Source organism: Elephantulus edwardii, unplaced genomic scaffold (genome assembly GCF_000299155.1).
Source record: "Elephantulus edwardii isolate Elephantulus edwardi_28Jun2011 unplaced genomic scaffold, EleEdw1.0 scaffold00405, whole genome shotgun sequence".
NCBI classification, from domain to species: Eukaryota; Metazoa; Chordata; class Mammalia; order Macroscelidea; family Macroscelididae; genus Elephantulus; species Elephantulus edwardii.
The window spans coordinates 952,248-971,022 of NW_006400155.1; the positions used below are offsets into that span (position 1 = coordinate 952,248).

The 18,775-nt window shown below is 40.8% G+C and overlaps 1 protein-coding gene across 4 annotated transcripts in view; it reads right to left on the reverse strand.

Moving 5' to 3' along the window:
- The window catches only part of OSBPL3 (oxysterol binding protein-like 3), a 132,331-nt gene that overhangs the window by 11,659 nt on the left and 101,897 nt on the right, over positions 1-18,775 (reverse strand). For all 4 annotated transcript variants that reach the window (XM_006902392.1, XM_006902395.1, XM_006902393.1 and 1 more), the window contains 3 exons: positions 10,294-10,357; positions 2,681-2,759; positions 1,023-1,167 (listed from right to left, as the gene is read on the reverse strand). In XM_006902392.1, coding sequence (XP_006902454.1) covers positions 1,023-1,167; positions 2,681-2,759; positions 10,294-10,357 — 288 coding nt within the window. The remainder of the gene's footprint in view (positions 1-1,022; positions 1,168-2,680; positions 2,760-10,293; positions 10,358-18,775) is intronic.

The window sequence follows — 18,775 nt, forward strand, 5'->3', positions numbered from 1 at the left end:
ACTGTCACTGTGGCTCTATCAGCAAATGAAAAGAAACACAACTCCTATAATTCTTCCTCTAAAGGAATTAGACAAAAACAAATAAAGATGCTTGCTCAACTTTCACTTTCTTCTATTTGTTCCCGGCATCTGTTCATTCAAGCCACAGGAAACTTGTGTGACATAGTCACACTATGCTTTTTGGTCAGTCTGAAAGGCAGACTTGTCGGTTTTATACAGTGCCTCGCCAGAGCCAGCAGAGGGAGCTCTAACTCCCTAGAGTTGAAATTTTCCCAACTCTCAATTATTTGGCTGTCTCCTAAAATAAAAACGTTATGAAAGAAGAGAAGGCATTTTGCCATAAATCAAAAAATCTAGTACTATTCTGAGCTCAAAGAGAATCCATATTTGGAAACCAGTAAAGCTGAGTGGCATTTTCAGGCCATGTTCTGGTGATTCAGCTTTCCTAGGCCAAGACTGGTGAAAAACATCAAGGGAACTGCAGGTGGGGAGCAGGGCCAGGGACCACCTGACCACTGTGAGGGCACTAACTTTCATTTGGAGTATTTTGGTCAAAGAAATGCTATGGCATGACTAACGTTTTAAGAAGATCACTCTGGTTGCTTCCAGGGCATTCCAGATCTTGGGAGTGATTGTGAAATTGGAGATGTCAGCAAGGGGAAATGTCCATGACAGAGGAGTGAGAGGAGTGGTCCAGAGGGGTGGTTCGGGTGGGAGGGGTGGTCTGAATGAGATGGGCGGTCTAGGTGGGGGGGGTAGTTGAGGTGGGAGGGGTGGTCCAGGTGGGAGGGGTAGTCGAGGTGGGAGGGGTGGTCCAGGTGGGAGGGGTGGTCCAGGTGAGAGGGGTGGTCCAGGTGAGAGGGGTGGTCCAGGTGAGAGGGGTGGCCCAGGTGGAAGGGGTGGGGCTGGGACCAGGGAGCCTCCTGGTGGTGACTGACAGCTGGCACAAAGTGGAAGGTGACAACTCCCCAAGGTGCCCTGAAACCTTTCTGGTGTCAGAGCTCATGGGCCCCCTGGGTTACCTTGATAAAATTCACTTTGCAGTGGCAGGAATCGTCGCTCAGATTCTTGATGACTATCTCTCCATAGTGCTCAATCCACCTTTGTCCGCTCAAGATGTTATGGATGCAAGAGGTCACCTTGTTCCACTCGAAATGATCTCCAAAACTCAAAAAGGGAAAAAGGGACAATGACTCAAATGAGAGCACTGCTTTATAAAATAAAGCTCACAATGAATGCCTCACTCCTTCATTCAGGAAACCAGCACTGATGGATTGGAGCGACCACTCTGGATGCTGTTTCAGCTTCAGCATGCAGGGCCAGAGGAGGCAACAGTCAGCTCTGTGGCCTGGAAGTTGGGAGAGGCCTGGCTGCTCCCTGGGACAACCCCACTCCCTCTTTTCCAGAAAGGATGCCGAGAGCCAGAGGAGGTGACTTGTCTAAGTCACTAAACCATGAAAAGACAGTGGACGAGGAAGATAATGGGAATTTTCACAATTATATCTGTCTCTATAAACTTAAGTCTATGTGCCAAGTCTATTTTGGATGCTTAATGTATATTCCAGCTAAGTGGTAAGGAAATGCACTGCCAACATAAAGGTAAATGGTTGGAATCCACCAGCTGCTCCATGGGAGAAGCATCGGCAGTCTCCTCCCAGGTGATTTGCTGCCTCTGAAAACCCACTAGAGGGTCAGCTATGGTTAGTCCTGACTCAATTTACACAACACCAACAGCAATGTGTATTAGAAGTGCTGGGGGTATAGTCCACAGCCACTAACCAAAAAGGCTGGATGTCTCCAGTGGTTTAACCCACTAGCAGTGCCAAGAGAGAAAGATGGTATTTTCCTTCCATTAAAATATCTAGCCTTGACAAGTCAATGAAGGGCCTGTGTGAGCTTAAAGTGACTCAAAGGCAGTGACATTGAGGCTTGAGTTTTATGCATATTGCTTATTTAATCTTTACAACAGCCTTGTAAAGTAGGGGGATTTACAGATGAGGGGATTGGTGGTCAGGAAGGTTAGGTAATATGTCCAAGGATTTACAAGTATTAAAAGGAAGAGCTAGCATACAAATCCAGGTGATTAAATTCTAGTCCATACTATGGTAGTTTTCCTTTATAAAGTTGTTGTTCCGTGCTGTCATGTCAGAACTAACTCACAGCTGACCCTCCAGAGTTTTCAGATGCTGTAACTTGCACAGGAGGAGACTGCCCATTTTTCTTCTAGGGAGCCAGCAGAGGACTCGAACTGCCTGTCTTTGGGATGGCAGTGCAAATTCTCATCACTAGGTCACCAGAGTGCCCTGCTTTATAAAGAAGTACCAATAATTGCTGTAATATTACAGTCACATCTCACTTTAAATGATATCTGGATAGTAAATCAGGATAACAATGTTAAATGGAAACTACCAGTTTTCATTTTGTCAGGAAGTAGACATATGAGTTTTAAAACTTTCTATTCAGGGAACTTTGGTCTGTTGTAGGCATTTCAATTTGAGGGAAATATAATATTTTCAAAGTAAAGAACATCTGAAACTCTGCCAAACAGATAAAAAAGACCAAACAAACCCAAACATATATAATCTCAAAGCCAGAGGGAAGGTGGGCATTGTGTATCTAAAGGGGAATCTTAGCTCAAAATTCGATAAAGTTCCGGAATAACCATGGAGGGAAAACTTACGCTGGCAGAGTCACATGGGTTGTGCCAATTGGAACAATTTCCATGGATTTACCCCAGAATTTATTTTTCCATCTCACATCTGAAAAGGAAAATGTCAAACATTACACATTTGGAAAAATAGCTATAGTTCTTCAGCTGGATTAATGGCCAATCATCGTATAGCACAAGGTTTACATAATAAAATAAGTTCTTTCACAGGGCAGATTTGTATTTTCTTGTTGTGCACTGTCGAGTCAGATCTGAGTGGCACAGGAGGAGATTGCCCTTCCTTCTAGGAAAAATTTTTATGCTGTAAATGTTCAGTAATTGAAAAGTGAGATTAACTGAATGAGAGAAACTGGAATGATGAGATGAAATCTCTCCCTTACAGGAACTCAGAGTATAACAGGCAGACAGAAATGAAAATAGATCATGCCTGCAGACAGGTCAGGAGGGCTCCAAGCATGTCATAAGGTGAAACTGAACCAGAAAGGACTGACCAACGTACTAGGTGAAGGTGTCAGAAAAGATTCATGAGAAGAAGCCATTTAAATGGAACTTTGAAGAACAGACAGAAGTCCAGCAGGCAGAGGGAAAAACAATTAAGGCAGAAGAAATAATTTGTTCAGGGGAACAGAGGTGTAGGAGAATATGGTATATTTCTGTCCTGCAGGTCTGAGATTGTCGAGAGAGAAGAAAATAAAGTCAGACTGAATACATGAAATGTTTTTCCAAGCCTGGCTAAGAAAGACCAATTGTATGCACTGGGGAAAAGAAAGTATTTGCTTGATAAGGGACCTTACACAATTAGATATAGATTTTACAAAGACAATAAGAAGAATCATGGAAAATGAACCAGGAGTTAGGAACGCTAGATGCCAGAAGATAAAAGGCCATTGTCATTGCCCAGGGATAAGTGAGACCGAAGGGAGCCAAGACAATAGCAATAGTGATGCAGTGAAAGGGACTGATGCCCAACTATTGATGAAGGCAGAATTTTCTGGTAAAAAAAAGACAGGAGGATAAGTAAAAGAAAGACAGCAGAAGTGAGAGTAGAAAAGATTTAGGAGTTGAAGCGTCATTTTCGGTCATGATGAAGTAAAAGGAAGCAGCTATCTTCTCACTTTAAACAAGAAATTAGAAACAAAAATCTAGATTACATGAACACATACACACACACTCTCACACACACATTCAGTGTTTTGATCATTGGAAAAGAGGCAACACAGAATGTGGTTTCCTGAGAGAAGAGAAACCAATGAGGTGAACCCTAGCATAGAGAAGAAAGCTTTTTCACCATGGAGAGTTGGAAACTAGGCAGAAACGAATAAACCTGAGTTGAAGAGAGAGATAAAAATCAATGGAGATCAAAGTAGTTCAAATCCATAAAGTCGAGTACTGGAGGGGTAACAGCTTCTGCAAAGTTAAATATCTTCATAGGGTTCCCCTCATGTCTTCAGTTATACACTGATCAGTGTGAGGAAACCACATAAGGTCAGGGAAAAACTTTCAAAAGTATCAAGTGGAACAATCTTCAGAACCCACAGAGATCTGGGAATATTTAATGACCTCTACAGCCAGAGTTACTAAGGTGTTCCTGATTCAGGCCATGGTGTTTTCAATCACTTGCTATGCACCTGAGAGCTGGGCCATGAAGAAGGATGACAGAAGAATTGACGTCTTTGAGCTGTGGTGTTGGAGAAGAGCACTGGATATCCCACGGACTTCCAAAGAACAAACAGGTATGTCTTGGGGGAAGCGCAGTCAGAGTGCTCCTTAGAGGCGAGGAGGGTGGTGCTTGGTCTCATATGCTTTAGGCATGTTGTTGGAAAGGGCTTTTCCTTGGGAAAGGTAGAGAGTCAACAAAGGAGATGAAGACTCTCAATGAGATGGACTGACATAGCAACTACAGCAATGGGCTCACGTACGTGAGAGATGATGAGGATGGTGTAGGATAGGATAGAGATCATATCTGTGGTTCACTAGGTCACATTTGACTCAATGGCATCTAACAACAACAACAACAAACAACCAGAGTTAAGAAAGGTGGTAATATTTGGGGCTTGGGGTGATTCTTCCAAAGGGTATTGCCTCAGGAGGGGTGTGTGTGTGTGTGTGTGTGAGTGAAAATAACACTTGATTAAGACCATTCAATTTAGATGGCTCTACACCAGGGATGTGTCCTGTCTCCATACTTTTCAGTCTATATAAGGAACAGATCATCTGGGATGATGGGCTCTATGAGGAGGAATATGGCATCAGGATTGGAGAAAAACTCATCAGCAATCTGGGTTATGCGGTTGACACAATCCTGCTCTGCTGAAACTGAGGAGGACCTGAAGCACTTGCTGCAAAGGGTCAAGGACTGCACCCTTAAATATGGATTGACGCTTAACATCAAGAAAACAAAGATTCTCACCACTGGTCTGACTGATAGCATCATGATAGACAGTGAAGAGATTGAGATTGTTAACCACTTTAGTTTGATTGGCTCTACAATCAATATTCTTGGTATCAGCAGCCAGGAAATCAAAAGATGAATTGGAAAAGTCTGCTGTCAGGGACATCTCCAGAATACTGAAGAACAATGTCAGTCTAGGGACAAAGGTGCACCTGATCCAGGGGCTTTGCAATTATATACTAAGCATCAGGGAATGGGATAATGACTAGGGATGATAGAAGGAGAGTTGATGCCTTTGAGCTGTGGTGCTAGAGAAGGGTATTGACTATACCATGGATGTCTAAGAGAATTAACAGGTTTATTCTGGAGAGGGTGAAACCAAGCTGCTCCTTGGAGGCAAGGATTCTGAAGCTCCGTCTGACATACTTTGGGCATGATGCAAAGAGGGATCATTCTTTGGAGAGGGACATCATGTTTGGCAAGGTGGAGGGACAGTGCAAGAGAGGAAGACCCTTGATGAGAAGTATTGACTCAGTGACTGCGGTAATGGGGTAGGTGTGTCAGAGACAATAAGGTTGGCTCAGGATAGAGCAAGGTTCAGAGTTTTGTATAACAAGTCACTATGAGTCACAGGCAACTTGATGGCACATAAGAACAACAACATGAGTAAAGTTCCAGTAACAATGGGAACAGTACATCAGTAGAAAACTGCCAGATGTGCAGGCTGGGTGTATAAGCAGCCATGCACTAGAGACATCAAAGCCAATATTACATGAATCTTGGATGGAAGCAGAGAGTACCAGAGGAATGTCTATCTGTGTTTCATTGAGTATGCAAAGTCAGTTGACAGTGTGGATCACAACATATTGTGGCTAACTTTGAGAAGAATGGGAATCCCAGAACATTTTTTTTGTGCCCTTGTGAAACCTATACTTGGACCAGGAAGCAGTCATCAGAACAGAGCAAGGAAACACTGCTTGGTTCAGGATCAGGAAAGATGTGTGTCACGGATCCATCCTATCTCCATAACCTTTCCAATCTATATGCAGAACAGATCATCCAGGAGGCTGGACTTTATGAGGAGGAATGTGGCTTAGGATTGGAGAAGACTCATCAGCAACCTATGTTATACAGATGACACAACCTTGCTTGCTGAAACTGAAGAGGACATGAGGTTTTTGCTGTAGTAGGGCAAGGATTAAGTCTGCTGGAGACAGTGAGATTGGCTCAAGAGAGGGCAAGGTTCAGAGCTAATCTACATAGGGTTGCTGTAAGTCACAGGCAACCCAACAGCATATAATAACACAACAATGGGTAACGTTTACCTATGGGTAAAGGAAGCTCTGGTGGCTTAGTGTGAGGAGTTGAGGGGCCAACTGAAACATATGTGGCTCAAATCCACCAGCAGTTCCATAGGAAAAAGATGGGCAATCTCTTCTCATGCCATTTACAGCCTCTGAAAATCCACCAGAGGATCAGCTATGGGTTGGTTCCACCTCAAAGATATGTAACAAAAACAAGAATGGGTAAAGTAAGAGGGTCATTGAAAAGAGGGAAGACCTTTCACATAATTTATTAACAAGGGAGCTACAATGACTCAAATTAGCAGCAGTTGTGAGGATGGCACAGGGTCAAGCAGCATTTTGTTTTGTTGTGCAAAGTGCTGTTGCGAAGCGGCTCCAACTTGACAGTACCTAATAACAAGCTACTTCCAGCCTAGTGGCAAGGAGCTGCAACTACAATCCCAGAGGCTCACAGTTCGAATCCACCAGATGCTCTGCCGGGAAAGGAGGGACAATCTCCTCCAGTACCCATCAGATCTGATTTAACAGTACACTCACACAAAAATAAAAATAAAAAAAAATATAATAAAAAAAACCCATACACAATGGGTAAAAAAAACACAAAAAACCACCAACCAACAACAACAACAAAAAACCAAAAATAAGCTACTTCCAAAGGGATAAAATAACTGCATAATTTAACCAGGCCACAAATACGAACTCAGGAAGGAATTAAACAACCTCCGACATATAATGATACGCATTTTCCCAGTGTCTAGCATCCAATAAAAAGTGGTCAAGCACGCACATTTGCAGGAAACACAATCCATGGTGAGGAGGACAAGAAATTCATACAAACAAGCCCAGAACTGGCACATCTGGTGGAATTAATAGAAAAAGGTGTTAGAATAGTGACTACAAATCAAGTCTGTATGTTTTTAAAGGTAGAGGAAAGTGGAAGATGATATGGGAGGTATTAGAAAGACCCATATTTATCTTTTAGAAATAAAAAAAATATATGTCTAAGATGGAAAATATACTGGATGGGATTAATAGTAGATTACAAAAGACGTTTTTAGTGGATATAAAGGTACAGCAATAGATATTATCCAAATTAAAACATCTAGAGTAAAAAAGTAAACAGTGTGTCAGTGAGTTGTGAAAGAACTTCAAATGACCTGATACAAGTTTCATTAGAATCTCCTAAAGAACTGGGGGTGGGGGAACAGGAAGAAGAGGAGAAATGCAGAAAAGTATTTCAAGAAATAATGTTCATGAATTTATTTTCCACATTTGATGAAAATAATCCCACAGACCCAAAACACTTAATAAACTCTAGTCATAAGAATCATTTAAAGAAAAAGTCTGAAAGCTGTATCATAATCTAGCTGTTTAAAATCAGCAATGAAGAGGAAATCATATCCAGAGGGTGGGGGTTGGGAAGATACAAGTGACTGGGGTCTTGGAAGCTTAAGAGAGTGGCTATCAAAGGTGCAACTATTGGTCTTTTCTTAGGAACAAAGAAGCAGGAAGAAAAAGACAAGTTGAAATAATTAACCCAAAGAACTATTTGGAACATTTGAACTTCAACTTCCATGACCCTGTGATCAGAAAAACTAGAGGGTACCCAGCTAGCACTGCTGATCCCCCTAAAATGGGTAATAGTGGAAGACTCTGGACAGAGTCGGGCAAAAATGTATAAGAAAATGGAAAAGCATAAAATAGGTCTGACATACTGGTCTCACAGAGACTGGTGGAAACCCTGAGCCTTCAGTCAACTTTTTAAACCTGGAACAAAACTCACTTCTATGGCTCAAATTTCAGCCAAACAATATATAAGCCTTTAAGGTAACTAGCAACAGCAGGAGGGCACTTAGAATAACCAGTCATGTATGATTAAAAGAGTGTTTGCCTCAGGATAAATCGCAGAAGACAGGAAGGGGCGGTACAGAAGAATTTTAGAAGTACAGAGAAGTGGGAAAGTATGATTATGTTGTGGGTACTGTAGTTAATGTGTTAATGTTATAACACAAAATATGTATGAATGGTCAAATAAAAGCTAATTTGCTTTGTAAATTTTTACTCTAATAATTAAAAACTAATACAGAGAGAAAAACACATTACATGCAGACAAATATCACAGCTGAAATAATGTCAAAAGATAATGGGGCAATATATTTAAAGAGGGGGTGGGAAATAAGTTTAGAATTTTATGTCCAGTTATAAAATATGTCAAAATGAAGGCAAAATAAAGACACACACACAGTCATAAAGAAGCTAAGAGATAATATTTTAATGAAACAATAATAATGAAGCCTATACTTGGTGGCTTAGTGGCAAAGAGTTGTTGCCTTGCTAACTCAAAGGCATGTAGTTTGAACCCAACAGCTGCTCTGTGGGAGAAAAATGATCACTCTCCTCTCACGTGATTTACTGCCTCTGAAAACACACTGGAGGGTCAGCTATGAGTCGGTTCTGACTCGATGGTATACAATAACAACAACTACAGTGGGAAAAGGAAACTAATGGCAGTTGAAAATGTTGGTCTAGCCAAAGGAATGGCACCAAAAATAGCAAATACATCGGTAAATATGAGTGAGGTGGATTTTTTTCTCAATTAAAAAAAAAAAATTTAAAAACATAGAAAGAACAAAAACAAAAAAACCCTGTGTTTCAACTTTCAGCCAGGTAATAGATTAACCTATAAGGTGACCAAAACAACTGGGGGATGGTCACCCCTTAGAATAATGAACCATAACAGACCAAAAGGGCAGCACTGGCTCATGGAGAAACCTCAGACGACAGGAAGGGGTGGGACAGAATGAGTAACAGAAGGGAGACCACAGGGAAGAATTTAGAAAGAATTGGGTTACAGTGTAGGTATGAAGACTTTAGTTGCAATGTGGGTATACCAATTAATTCATTAATGCCATAAAATAAAATGTACGTGAATGAATGAAAAATCAACTTTACACACTGTAAAATTATACCCAATGATGATTCATTTTATAAGACGCAATATACAGGAATGATCATATGAAACACAATGTGAATGAATATGTTAAATATAATGTATATGAATAAAAAATGTTTTAATTATTAAAAAACAAAATTCAAAGATAAAAAAAATAATCACACCTAAACTACCATTAAAACAAGCAAACAAATAAAAATCATAAAAATGATTTTTATAACCCTCCAGTGGGGAAAAAATGATCTTTTGAATAAATAATGCTAAAACAACTGGATGTTGATGGGTGAAAGAATATAGTGGAATGCCTCCCTCCTAACAGATTTAAAAATTACCTTAAAGTAGACCAAAGAGATAAATATAACATTTAATACAATAAAGCTTTTTTTGAGAAAATACAAACATGAATCTTAGAACCCTGGATTAGGCAATAGTTTCTAAGTGTGATATATATATATATATATCAGACCTAATCAAAATGGTAAGTTTTTATCCTTAAATAATCAGCAGTGAGAAGGTAAAGTGGTAAGTCACGGGAGAAAAATATTTGCAAATCTTATATCTACTAAGAAATTTAAGTCTAGAGTATAAAAAGAATTCTTACAACTCAGAATTGGAAAATTGAATTTGACATGTTCAAAAGCAAGAAATTCTTCTGCTTTCAGGTACAGATAAACAGCAGTGACTAGGGTGCCTCGAGACAGATGCTGTGGATGGAAAACAGAGGAAGCTGTTCAGGTATAACTTAAATGATGGTGCCCAGATGGAGACTGAGGACATTAAGAAAGTGAACTCACGTGCTACTCATGAAATAGGAGAAAAGTCTCTACTTGGTGCAGGAATGAGGTAAGAGAATCAAGTAGACTCTTAGTAAGGCCCAAGTCCAAGGATCATTTTTGATCTAGTAAGCATGCATAGTTATTTAGGAATAAATCTATCATTATAAAAAGAACAGAGGTCAAATATATCAGCATATTACCTTGCCAGAAAACAAAATTTCCAGACTCAGCATGACATGCAGAGATAGGTGGATGATGGCTGACCTGAAAGACAAAAAGGACAAAAACACTAAATCAGTTTTGGAATCTCATAAAGTCCATTCATTTCCTCTGGCATTGAAATGTAACACAATTTGTAGTCAATCAAGGAATTCCAAGGTGCAACAGAGTGAAAGCCCTCAGCAGAAAACCCAAAGGTTCAAGACCACCCAGAGGCACCTTGGAAAAAATCTGGTGATCTAAGGAAAAAATAATCACTCTGGAGCATAGTTCTACTGTGACACACATGGAGCCACCACAAGTCAGAAGTGAATGGACGGCAAGCAGTTCAGTTGGCAGCCAACAAAAAAACCCTTTTAACTTTTTTCACTTCCCTAAATGACTATGTCCTCAAGAGGGCGCTCCTGATACATCTAGCACAATTAGCACAAGTCAGCCAGGTTGTGAGGAGAAAGCCATGAATGGAATCCTTCCTGGAGGATGTTGTCATGTGGTGTCTGAAGAGGATGGGTCTCTTTCTGAAATTCATGAAAATAAAGAGAGACCTGAATCGGATTACTCATTCATAAACCATATAATCTGACATTGGCTACCAAACTCTCCATTAGCTTGTTCTAAAAGTACCTGCCAAACAGACCATATTTTTAAATGCCCCAGCTAAGCAACACAAATACGCTATTCCTCTGGCTTTGTAGATTTAATTCATGAAAACTGGGCATCTTTTCACAAGAAATTCGTCCAAGATAAAATTTTAAAGAGTATGTTCCTGTTTTTTAAAAAAAATTTCCCTCCAGCATTAATGAAAAACTAGTCAGTGGTTAAGAAAAAAAATTTTTTTTTTATATCTAGAGAGACAAAAACATCTTGAGTAAATAAGCAACTATGTTTTAGACAAGAGAATCCTTTGTAGCCCAGATTGTATCCTACTTCTCTGCCTTTCAGCAAAGGGTTCATTACTTCTGTTTCATTCACTTTAAGAAGTTAAAGAGACGATGGCTCCTCAATTAGACTTCATTATCTCTGTAACACTCAAGGCATGTCACTGGCATCTGTGCTGTTATTAGAATCCAGTACTTAGGAAACAAAAGTGATTCTTTGTGTGTTTTCGTTTCCTTTAATTCAAATTTGAAGATACTAAATATTAAAACATTGCAAATATCCTGCTGTCTCTTCTTTCTCCCATCAGCACTCAGGAGTTAACACAGAAATCTTGGGATCATTTAAAATGAAAAGGCAAGAGAATAACCCCACACTTCTTGTTCACTGACCAAGTCTAGCCTCACCAAGGAGTGGGAGAGCAGCTCTGGGCTTCTCCCCTCTGCTTTCATGTAGACATTTAAAAATGGGTTATTACAGATTATGACCCTACAAAAACAATGTTATCATGGAATAAAAAAAGAAAAATCTGGCATCTTTATAGGTATGGTCCAAAGTAAATCATCACAGCAAAGTACAGTGCATAAAAATTACAACCCTCTTCTATAAAAATTTTAAATCCTATAAAACGAACAAATGTACTGTCAAGATGAATTATGTAAGAAACATTATATGCATGTATGCATCCCATGAAAATGCAACTTTGATCCTTTAAAACTATTAGGTTAATGACTCCGTGCTTAGCAGAGTGCCTTTATGGGGCTGAGGAAGTGTTTTCAGAATGAGTAAAACTCAACACTTAAATATCAACCATTTAAAAAAAATTTAAAAAAATATCAACCATTTTGCTTGTTTCATTATTATGTACAAAGGTCTCTGGTTATTTAGATGGTCGCTACTGCTTTTAGGACTTTCACAAAACTTACCAGAAAAATATAAACTGATGCCTTATTTTTGTTTGCCATTTCCTTAGAGCCGGTACAAGTCCCACAGATCTGGCTCTTACTGTGGTGCCTCATCTATATGATCTGAATGATCTGTAGCAGGTTTCTTCATTCCTCTGCTTCGCAGGTACTTCAACGATGTTGTTGTTAGTTGTATCTGAGTGGCCATCTCTTACGATGACCACATGCACAGTGACAGACACTGCCTGGGCCTGCATCAATCCCCATGATTGACATAGGCTCCAGCTGTTGTGGGATGTGAGGTTTTCATTGGCTGATTTTCAGAAATAGGTTGCCAAGTCTTTTCCCTGTTCATCTTCATCTGGAAGTACTGTTGAAAACCATTCATTGTCACAAGAGCACACCAGCTGACAGACTGACTACCCAGGTCTCTCACAAGGGAGGTGAGAATTTTACCACTGAACCATCAACGCCTCCTACCTCATCTGTAAGACAATGTTCTTACCAATTACTTTGCCAATGGAAATAAAATTATGAATGCAAATGCCCAGCACTGTATGCTGGTATACATTAGGGCAGATACTAAATTATAGTTTTTAAAAGAGTGACATTTCTCCTTAGTCCTTGTGTCAAGCTGGTGTCTGAAGCCTTATGAATCCTATTTTTTAAATTAGGCAGTAGAGTTTCTGTACAGCAAAGAACATGCCCAGTGCTACAGTTAATTAGTAACAACTGCCACACTTCCAACCCAGGTCCCTGATGGCACCTCCAGCACTCTGGCCTCTATGTCCAGCCACCTCTCTACAGCTGCTCTTGTCACCATCCAAAGCCAGGGCACATCATGAAGGTCCCTCCCAGGGACACTGCAGAAAAAAAGATTCTTTTCAATCTGACCCTTTCCAACCTCTCTGAGTCTCATTTATTTCTTTGCAAAATGAAGTCTGCAGATTCCTCTGGCTTCACAAATGCCATCATTCTAACATCCGTTCTCAATGTCTTCTTTGAATGCTGCCATCAAAGGGGGCAGAGGATGGCAATTCAAAAATACTGTACAAAGACTTTGATTAAATTACTGTTCATGGAAAGGAGTAATTCATTAATAATTTAATGGGAATTTTTCTAACGTCTTCGGCAGCAGAGAATAATGAGCACAATCAAGTCTGTCTTTGTTGTGGGATTCGGTAAAGCATCTAACCCACACACACAGAGAGCAATGGCAGAGTTTGAATCTGAATTGACCGAACCCCAGCATAGCCTTTATGTGTTAACTTACTGGATAACTAGGGTTTGGGTTTTTTTTTTAAGCTTCTTTCTCCATTTCCTTCTCTCCACACCATTCAAATTAGAACAATCCTGACAGGCAAGGATTCTCAGGCACTCAGGAAATTAGTATATATGTTCTTTTATTATGCACGTCTTTACTTAATAAGGCCATGCATCTTTGTATAAGACACAATTCAGTGAATTTCCCTGGTCATTAGGAATTCTTGTAATTTATTTGCATATCTGAGGTGTGTTTCATTCTCACTTAATCATCTTGATTTATGCACGGAATGCACTTTATATAAGAGGTAAGGGGTAAAGGGAGAAACAAATGGGGGAAACAAATGCGTGTTAATATTTGCATATTTTGTAAATATTTTTTTCTCCTTCAGAACATTCATTAACTGCATCACTCCCACCAGAAACAGGGGAAGTCTCCCAGGTTCCTGACTCGCCTACAACGGCCCAGGGTGCTGGGAAGAAGGGAACAAACTCTTAAGTTAAAAACCATCCATGGAGGGGACCTAGTGGCCATTCACTGCACAGCATTTATCAAACACTATTGATTATCTACACTGTGTTAGATACTGTTCCAGTTACTGAGGATACAACAATAAACGAAATAGCAAAGACCCTCCCCCGTTGGGATTTACATTTTAGTACAGAGTAGTGAAATAGACAATAAGCCTGCCCCCATAAAAATCAAGTATATAATTTATCAGCCATAAAGTATTTTAAAGAGAGCAGGGTGTGAGGCTGGCGGTGGCTGAAGCCTATCAAGAAGGGGCCAGGGCAGGACTGTGCCAGACCAGGGGATTTTGTTCCAAGCAAGGTGGGAAGTTGTTGGTGGGTTTGGAGCAGATGTCGCCCCTGTTAAAAACAATCACTGTGGCAGCTGGGTTAGGAATTGGCTACTGGAGCGACAGGCAAGTTGGTGAGTCTATCACAATAGTGCTGGCATTGATCATGGCATTTCAGCTATGCGGTTAGCATTGGCAAGAGATGAAGATGACGTTGAACGTATTCTGAAGTAAGATCCCAGAATTTGCTGATGGGTAGGATGTGGATCATAAAAGAACTGTGAAGGATGGTGCCAAGATCATGGGCCTGATTTTTGAGAGCATGGTACAGCTATTTTCTCTTTTGTTCACTTGACAGATATATAGCTTTTTATGAGGAAATAAAAAAAAGACAACACATGCACATGAAAATAAAAAAATGGCAAATGTCTTGTTGTTAGGTGCTGTCCAAGTGGTTCATAGCAGCTCTATGTACAAAACACTGCTGGGTTCTGTACCAACTAAGGATTTAGTTGTCTTATATTTGACTTATTGCTCACTTTATTTGAACAGCTTGAATGTCCCTCTGATAGAGTCTTTAAACAAACAGTCAGTGGCAAAGAGCTCTGCCGCCTACCAGATAAAAGAATTTCCAAAGAGTTGATGTGGGTGTGCAAGAGAAGAAGCAATAGGTGTGTAATTTATAAATCTGTCTGAGAATGTAGGTTCACAATCCTCCAAGGAGATAACAGAAAGATGAAGAGCTGAGCCTGCAGAGCAAAGGAGAAGACAAGATTCCATGTGAATCCTTTCCATGATAGTAACTTTTAGTGACTCCATTCAGCTTTTCTAAAACAAACTCTCAGCAGTGGATGGCTGAGTAGATAAATGGTGAAAATGGCTTGAACAATGAACTGGACAATTAAAGTTCTGGGGACTGCCAAAAGAACAAACAAGTCTGTCTTGGAGGAAGCATAATCAGTTCTTGGAAAATGCTATCATGCTGGGAAAGGTCGAAGTTCAGAGAAAGAGAGGAAGATCCTTAACAAGATGGACTGATGCAGAGGCCGGTGCATATCAGAGATCACAAGGATGGCATCGGAGCTGTTCTTTACAGGATTGCTATGAATTGTAGTTGACTTGATGGCACCCAATAACAAAATCATATGTTTTAGATGGTAGCTTAGTCATCAGTTACTCTTTAGTTACTAGACTCTTCCAAATAACCCCCCAAACAGCAACACTAACTGAAATGAGTTTCCTCCGCCAATGGTTCCCAGCTGACGCAGCAAAGCAGCTGCCAGCTCCCTGCCAGGCAGTAGTAGGCAAATGAGCCAGGAATAACCTGCCTGCAGGATACCCAGTTCCTGACCAGTGAGGAAGGGAAGGAAGCTCTTTCTCAATTCCCCGCTTTTTTCTGGGCATATGTAGAAAGCCACAGCTGAACAGGATTTCTTGGTACAAAGGAAACCCCTCTCCCAAGAAGGTAGACCAGCTGGAGGGGTTTTTTACTTACCACAGAAATGTTCCCCTCCACAAAGGCCACTCTCCAGCTCCCAGTGGGAACTGAGAACAAAGACCTCAGTGAGATCGGAGGATAAAAGGTTGAAGGGACAACCACAGGTAAGAAGCCCACAGTCTGAACAGCATACAAAAAGGCCATTTTCACCTCCACAGCCAATGACTGTTCTCAGCAGAACAATTCAATCTACACAGAGCCATTAGCTGTCCAGTCGGCTCTCACTTACAGTGACCCCTTGAGTGTCAAAGAAAAACTGCACTTCACGGCATTTTCAATGGCTGATTTGACTAGGCCCTCACCCAGGTGCCTCTGGTGGACTCAGGATTCAAATCGGATTAGCATAAAAACGTGTTAACACCTCCCAGGGATCCCAGATCTATAAGCAAGACCCCAAAAGGAGTGAGGGAGAAAGGACAGTAGACTGGGAGATAGAAGGGCTGTGTTCTCAAGTGAGCCTGGGGGCCTCATTTCTGTACCTGTAAATGATACCCCTGCCTTGTCTGACACATAAAACTACATTGAGAATTAAAACAGATATGATAATGTACAGATCTGAAAAACATAAAGCACTCTGCTAGCAGAGAGGTTGGTGTGATGTGAACGCACCCCAGCAGTATCTCTGAACACAGGCTTGGCGCTCTGCTTTGAAAAGTTCACAGCGTTGGAAACCATCTGGAGGGCCCTACCCTGTACATGAGATTTGTTGTGAGTTGAAATTGACTGACAAGAACAATATCCTAATGTTTAGTGGACCAACAGGTCGGTCTTCGAGAGGGTGAAACCAGGCTGCTCCTAGGAGGCAAGGATTCTGAAGCTCTATCTCACATACTTCGTGTGCATAGCCAGGAGACCTGCCCTTAAAGAAGGGCATCATGCTTGGAAAGGTAGAGAAACGGTGCAGGAGAGAAAGACTCAGGATGAGATGGGTTGATACAGTAACTGGGACAATGGGGTTAGTTGTGTCAAAGACAGTGAGATAGGCTCAGGCTATCATACACACGGTTGCTATGAGTTGCAAGTAACTCAACAGCACATAACAACAACAACAACTGTTAGAAAGAAAAGGTGAACTCGTAATGCTTCCTCTGGCTTCTGACCACATGAGGCATACTGTTGATGTGGTTTTGGGTCTTTGAGGGGAGAGAAAATGAAAAAAAGCAAGTTGTGATCTGCTATGAAGTAAGCGATTCAGCTATTTTTGTCACTCGTCATCCTGTATATCTACATACCCATCAAAATCATACAGCAACAAAACCTAAGGTCTTGGAGGAAAGGCAGAACTACCTCTTTCAAACCATCAAATTCTGTCAAATTCAGTAGAAAAGCGGAGCGACCCTTGTTTTGTTTTCAGGTCTTTTAGCTTTGGGATAATGATTTTCATAAATGTCCTCCTTAGTATATACTTGTAACTTAAAATAATAATTTGCAGGCCCTGTTCAGCTTATTACATTCGCCATTTAGAATTAAGTTCATATTGTAAAGAGGCACAAGAAAGCAAAGGGACACCCAGATTCTGAAAGCTAAAGTGTATCATCAGCATACAGCGGACAAGGGCAGAATCAGGCTGACTCCATTATAGTAGAATGCCTCCTGGGCTTGAAGCAGAAAGAGCTGTATTGTCAGGAATAAGTATGAAACAGAACAAATGTTCTGGCATTCTCTTTAGATAAATTACAAGGCATTTGTAACAACATGTCAGTTGGTCAACAAAACAGGTCAGGAGAGGGAGTGCCCAGGTCTCTACTGGTGAGTCACGACAGGAATTTGAGAGCCCTGGCTAAACACCTCTCTCAGTGCTGGAGCAGTGGGCAGCCAGAATCTTGTAAATGTCTACTCTCCTAGCACACTCACTTGCTTGATGGTTCCAGTTTCTCTTCCCAAGTAACATGCCTACAGGGAAAGCATGTCCTAGTTATGTTGGCCGAAGTCTTATGGTCCCCATGGCAGTTATATTTTTCATAGTAAATGAATACAGTAGAATTCTGATTTATGCGCTAGTCTCTTGCTAACATACCTATTGCAATTCTGTCCTTGAGAGATGGCTTCATTCATACTTAATTCACTTAACTGAATCATCTCTGGCAGCTTAGTGGTAAGGAGCTGTGCTAACAACCTGAAGGTCTGCGGTTTGAATCCCCCAGCTACTCCATGGGAAAAAGATGGGCAATCTCCTCCTACATGATTTACTGTTTCTGAAAACCCTCTGGAGGGTCAGTTATGCCAACTGGATGGTACATAACAACAACAACAACGTTAAGGCTAAATTATAAATAAATTATTGTTGCTGTTGTGTGCTATAGAGTCTGAACTGACCTCGAGCTGACCCTTGAGTGGGTTTACAGAAGCAGTTAACTGCATGGAAGGAGACTGTCCATCTTCCTTCTAAAGAGCGGCTGGTGGATTTGAACCATGTGCCTCTGAGATTGAAGTATAGTTTACATTATTCTGTGGTGAATGAAACTATAGAATAGAATGAATATAATGGTTCAATCCTAACCCAGACTATGTGAATTTGGATCCTAGTTCTGCTAGTTAGTACTGTGTGGCTTTGGGAAATTTGCTTTACCTCTATGTGATAAATGATTAGGGGTACGGTATTGGCATGGTCTATGGTAAAATGGTCTGTAAGGACTCTTGGCTATTTGGTGGGTAGATTTCTTCCAGAGAGTGGAGTAGATTAGCCACTGTTGTTGTTGTGTACTGTCAAGTCAGAACTGACCCATAGCTGACCCTTCAGTGAGTTTTCGGAGACAGGAAGTTACATAGGAGTCGATTGTCCCTCTTTATCCTGCGGAGCTTCTGGTAGATACCAGTATACCTTTGTATACCTTTGTGCTGGCAGTGCAATTCCTTACCACTAAGCCACCAGATCTTCACTGATGTTGTTAGGTGCATCAAAATGGTTCTAACTCATAGCATCTCTATGCACAATACGATGAAACACTGCCCAATCTTCCTCTATCTTCAGAATCATTGCAATAAATTGACCTCTGATTACTCCTTTGGCTGTTTCCCAGAGGTTTTGGCAAGTAGTGTTTTCATTGTCATTAGTTTCAAGAAACGTTTTAATTTCATTTTTTATTTCTTCTACTACCCAGTCATGTTCAAGCAAGGTGTT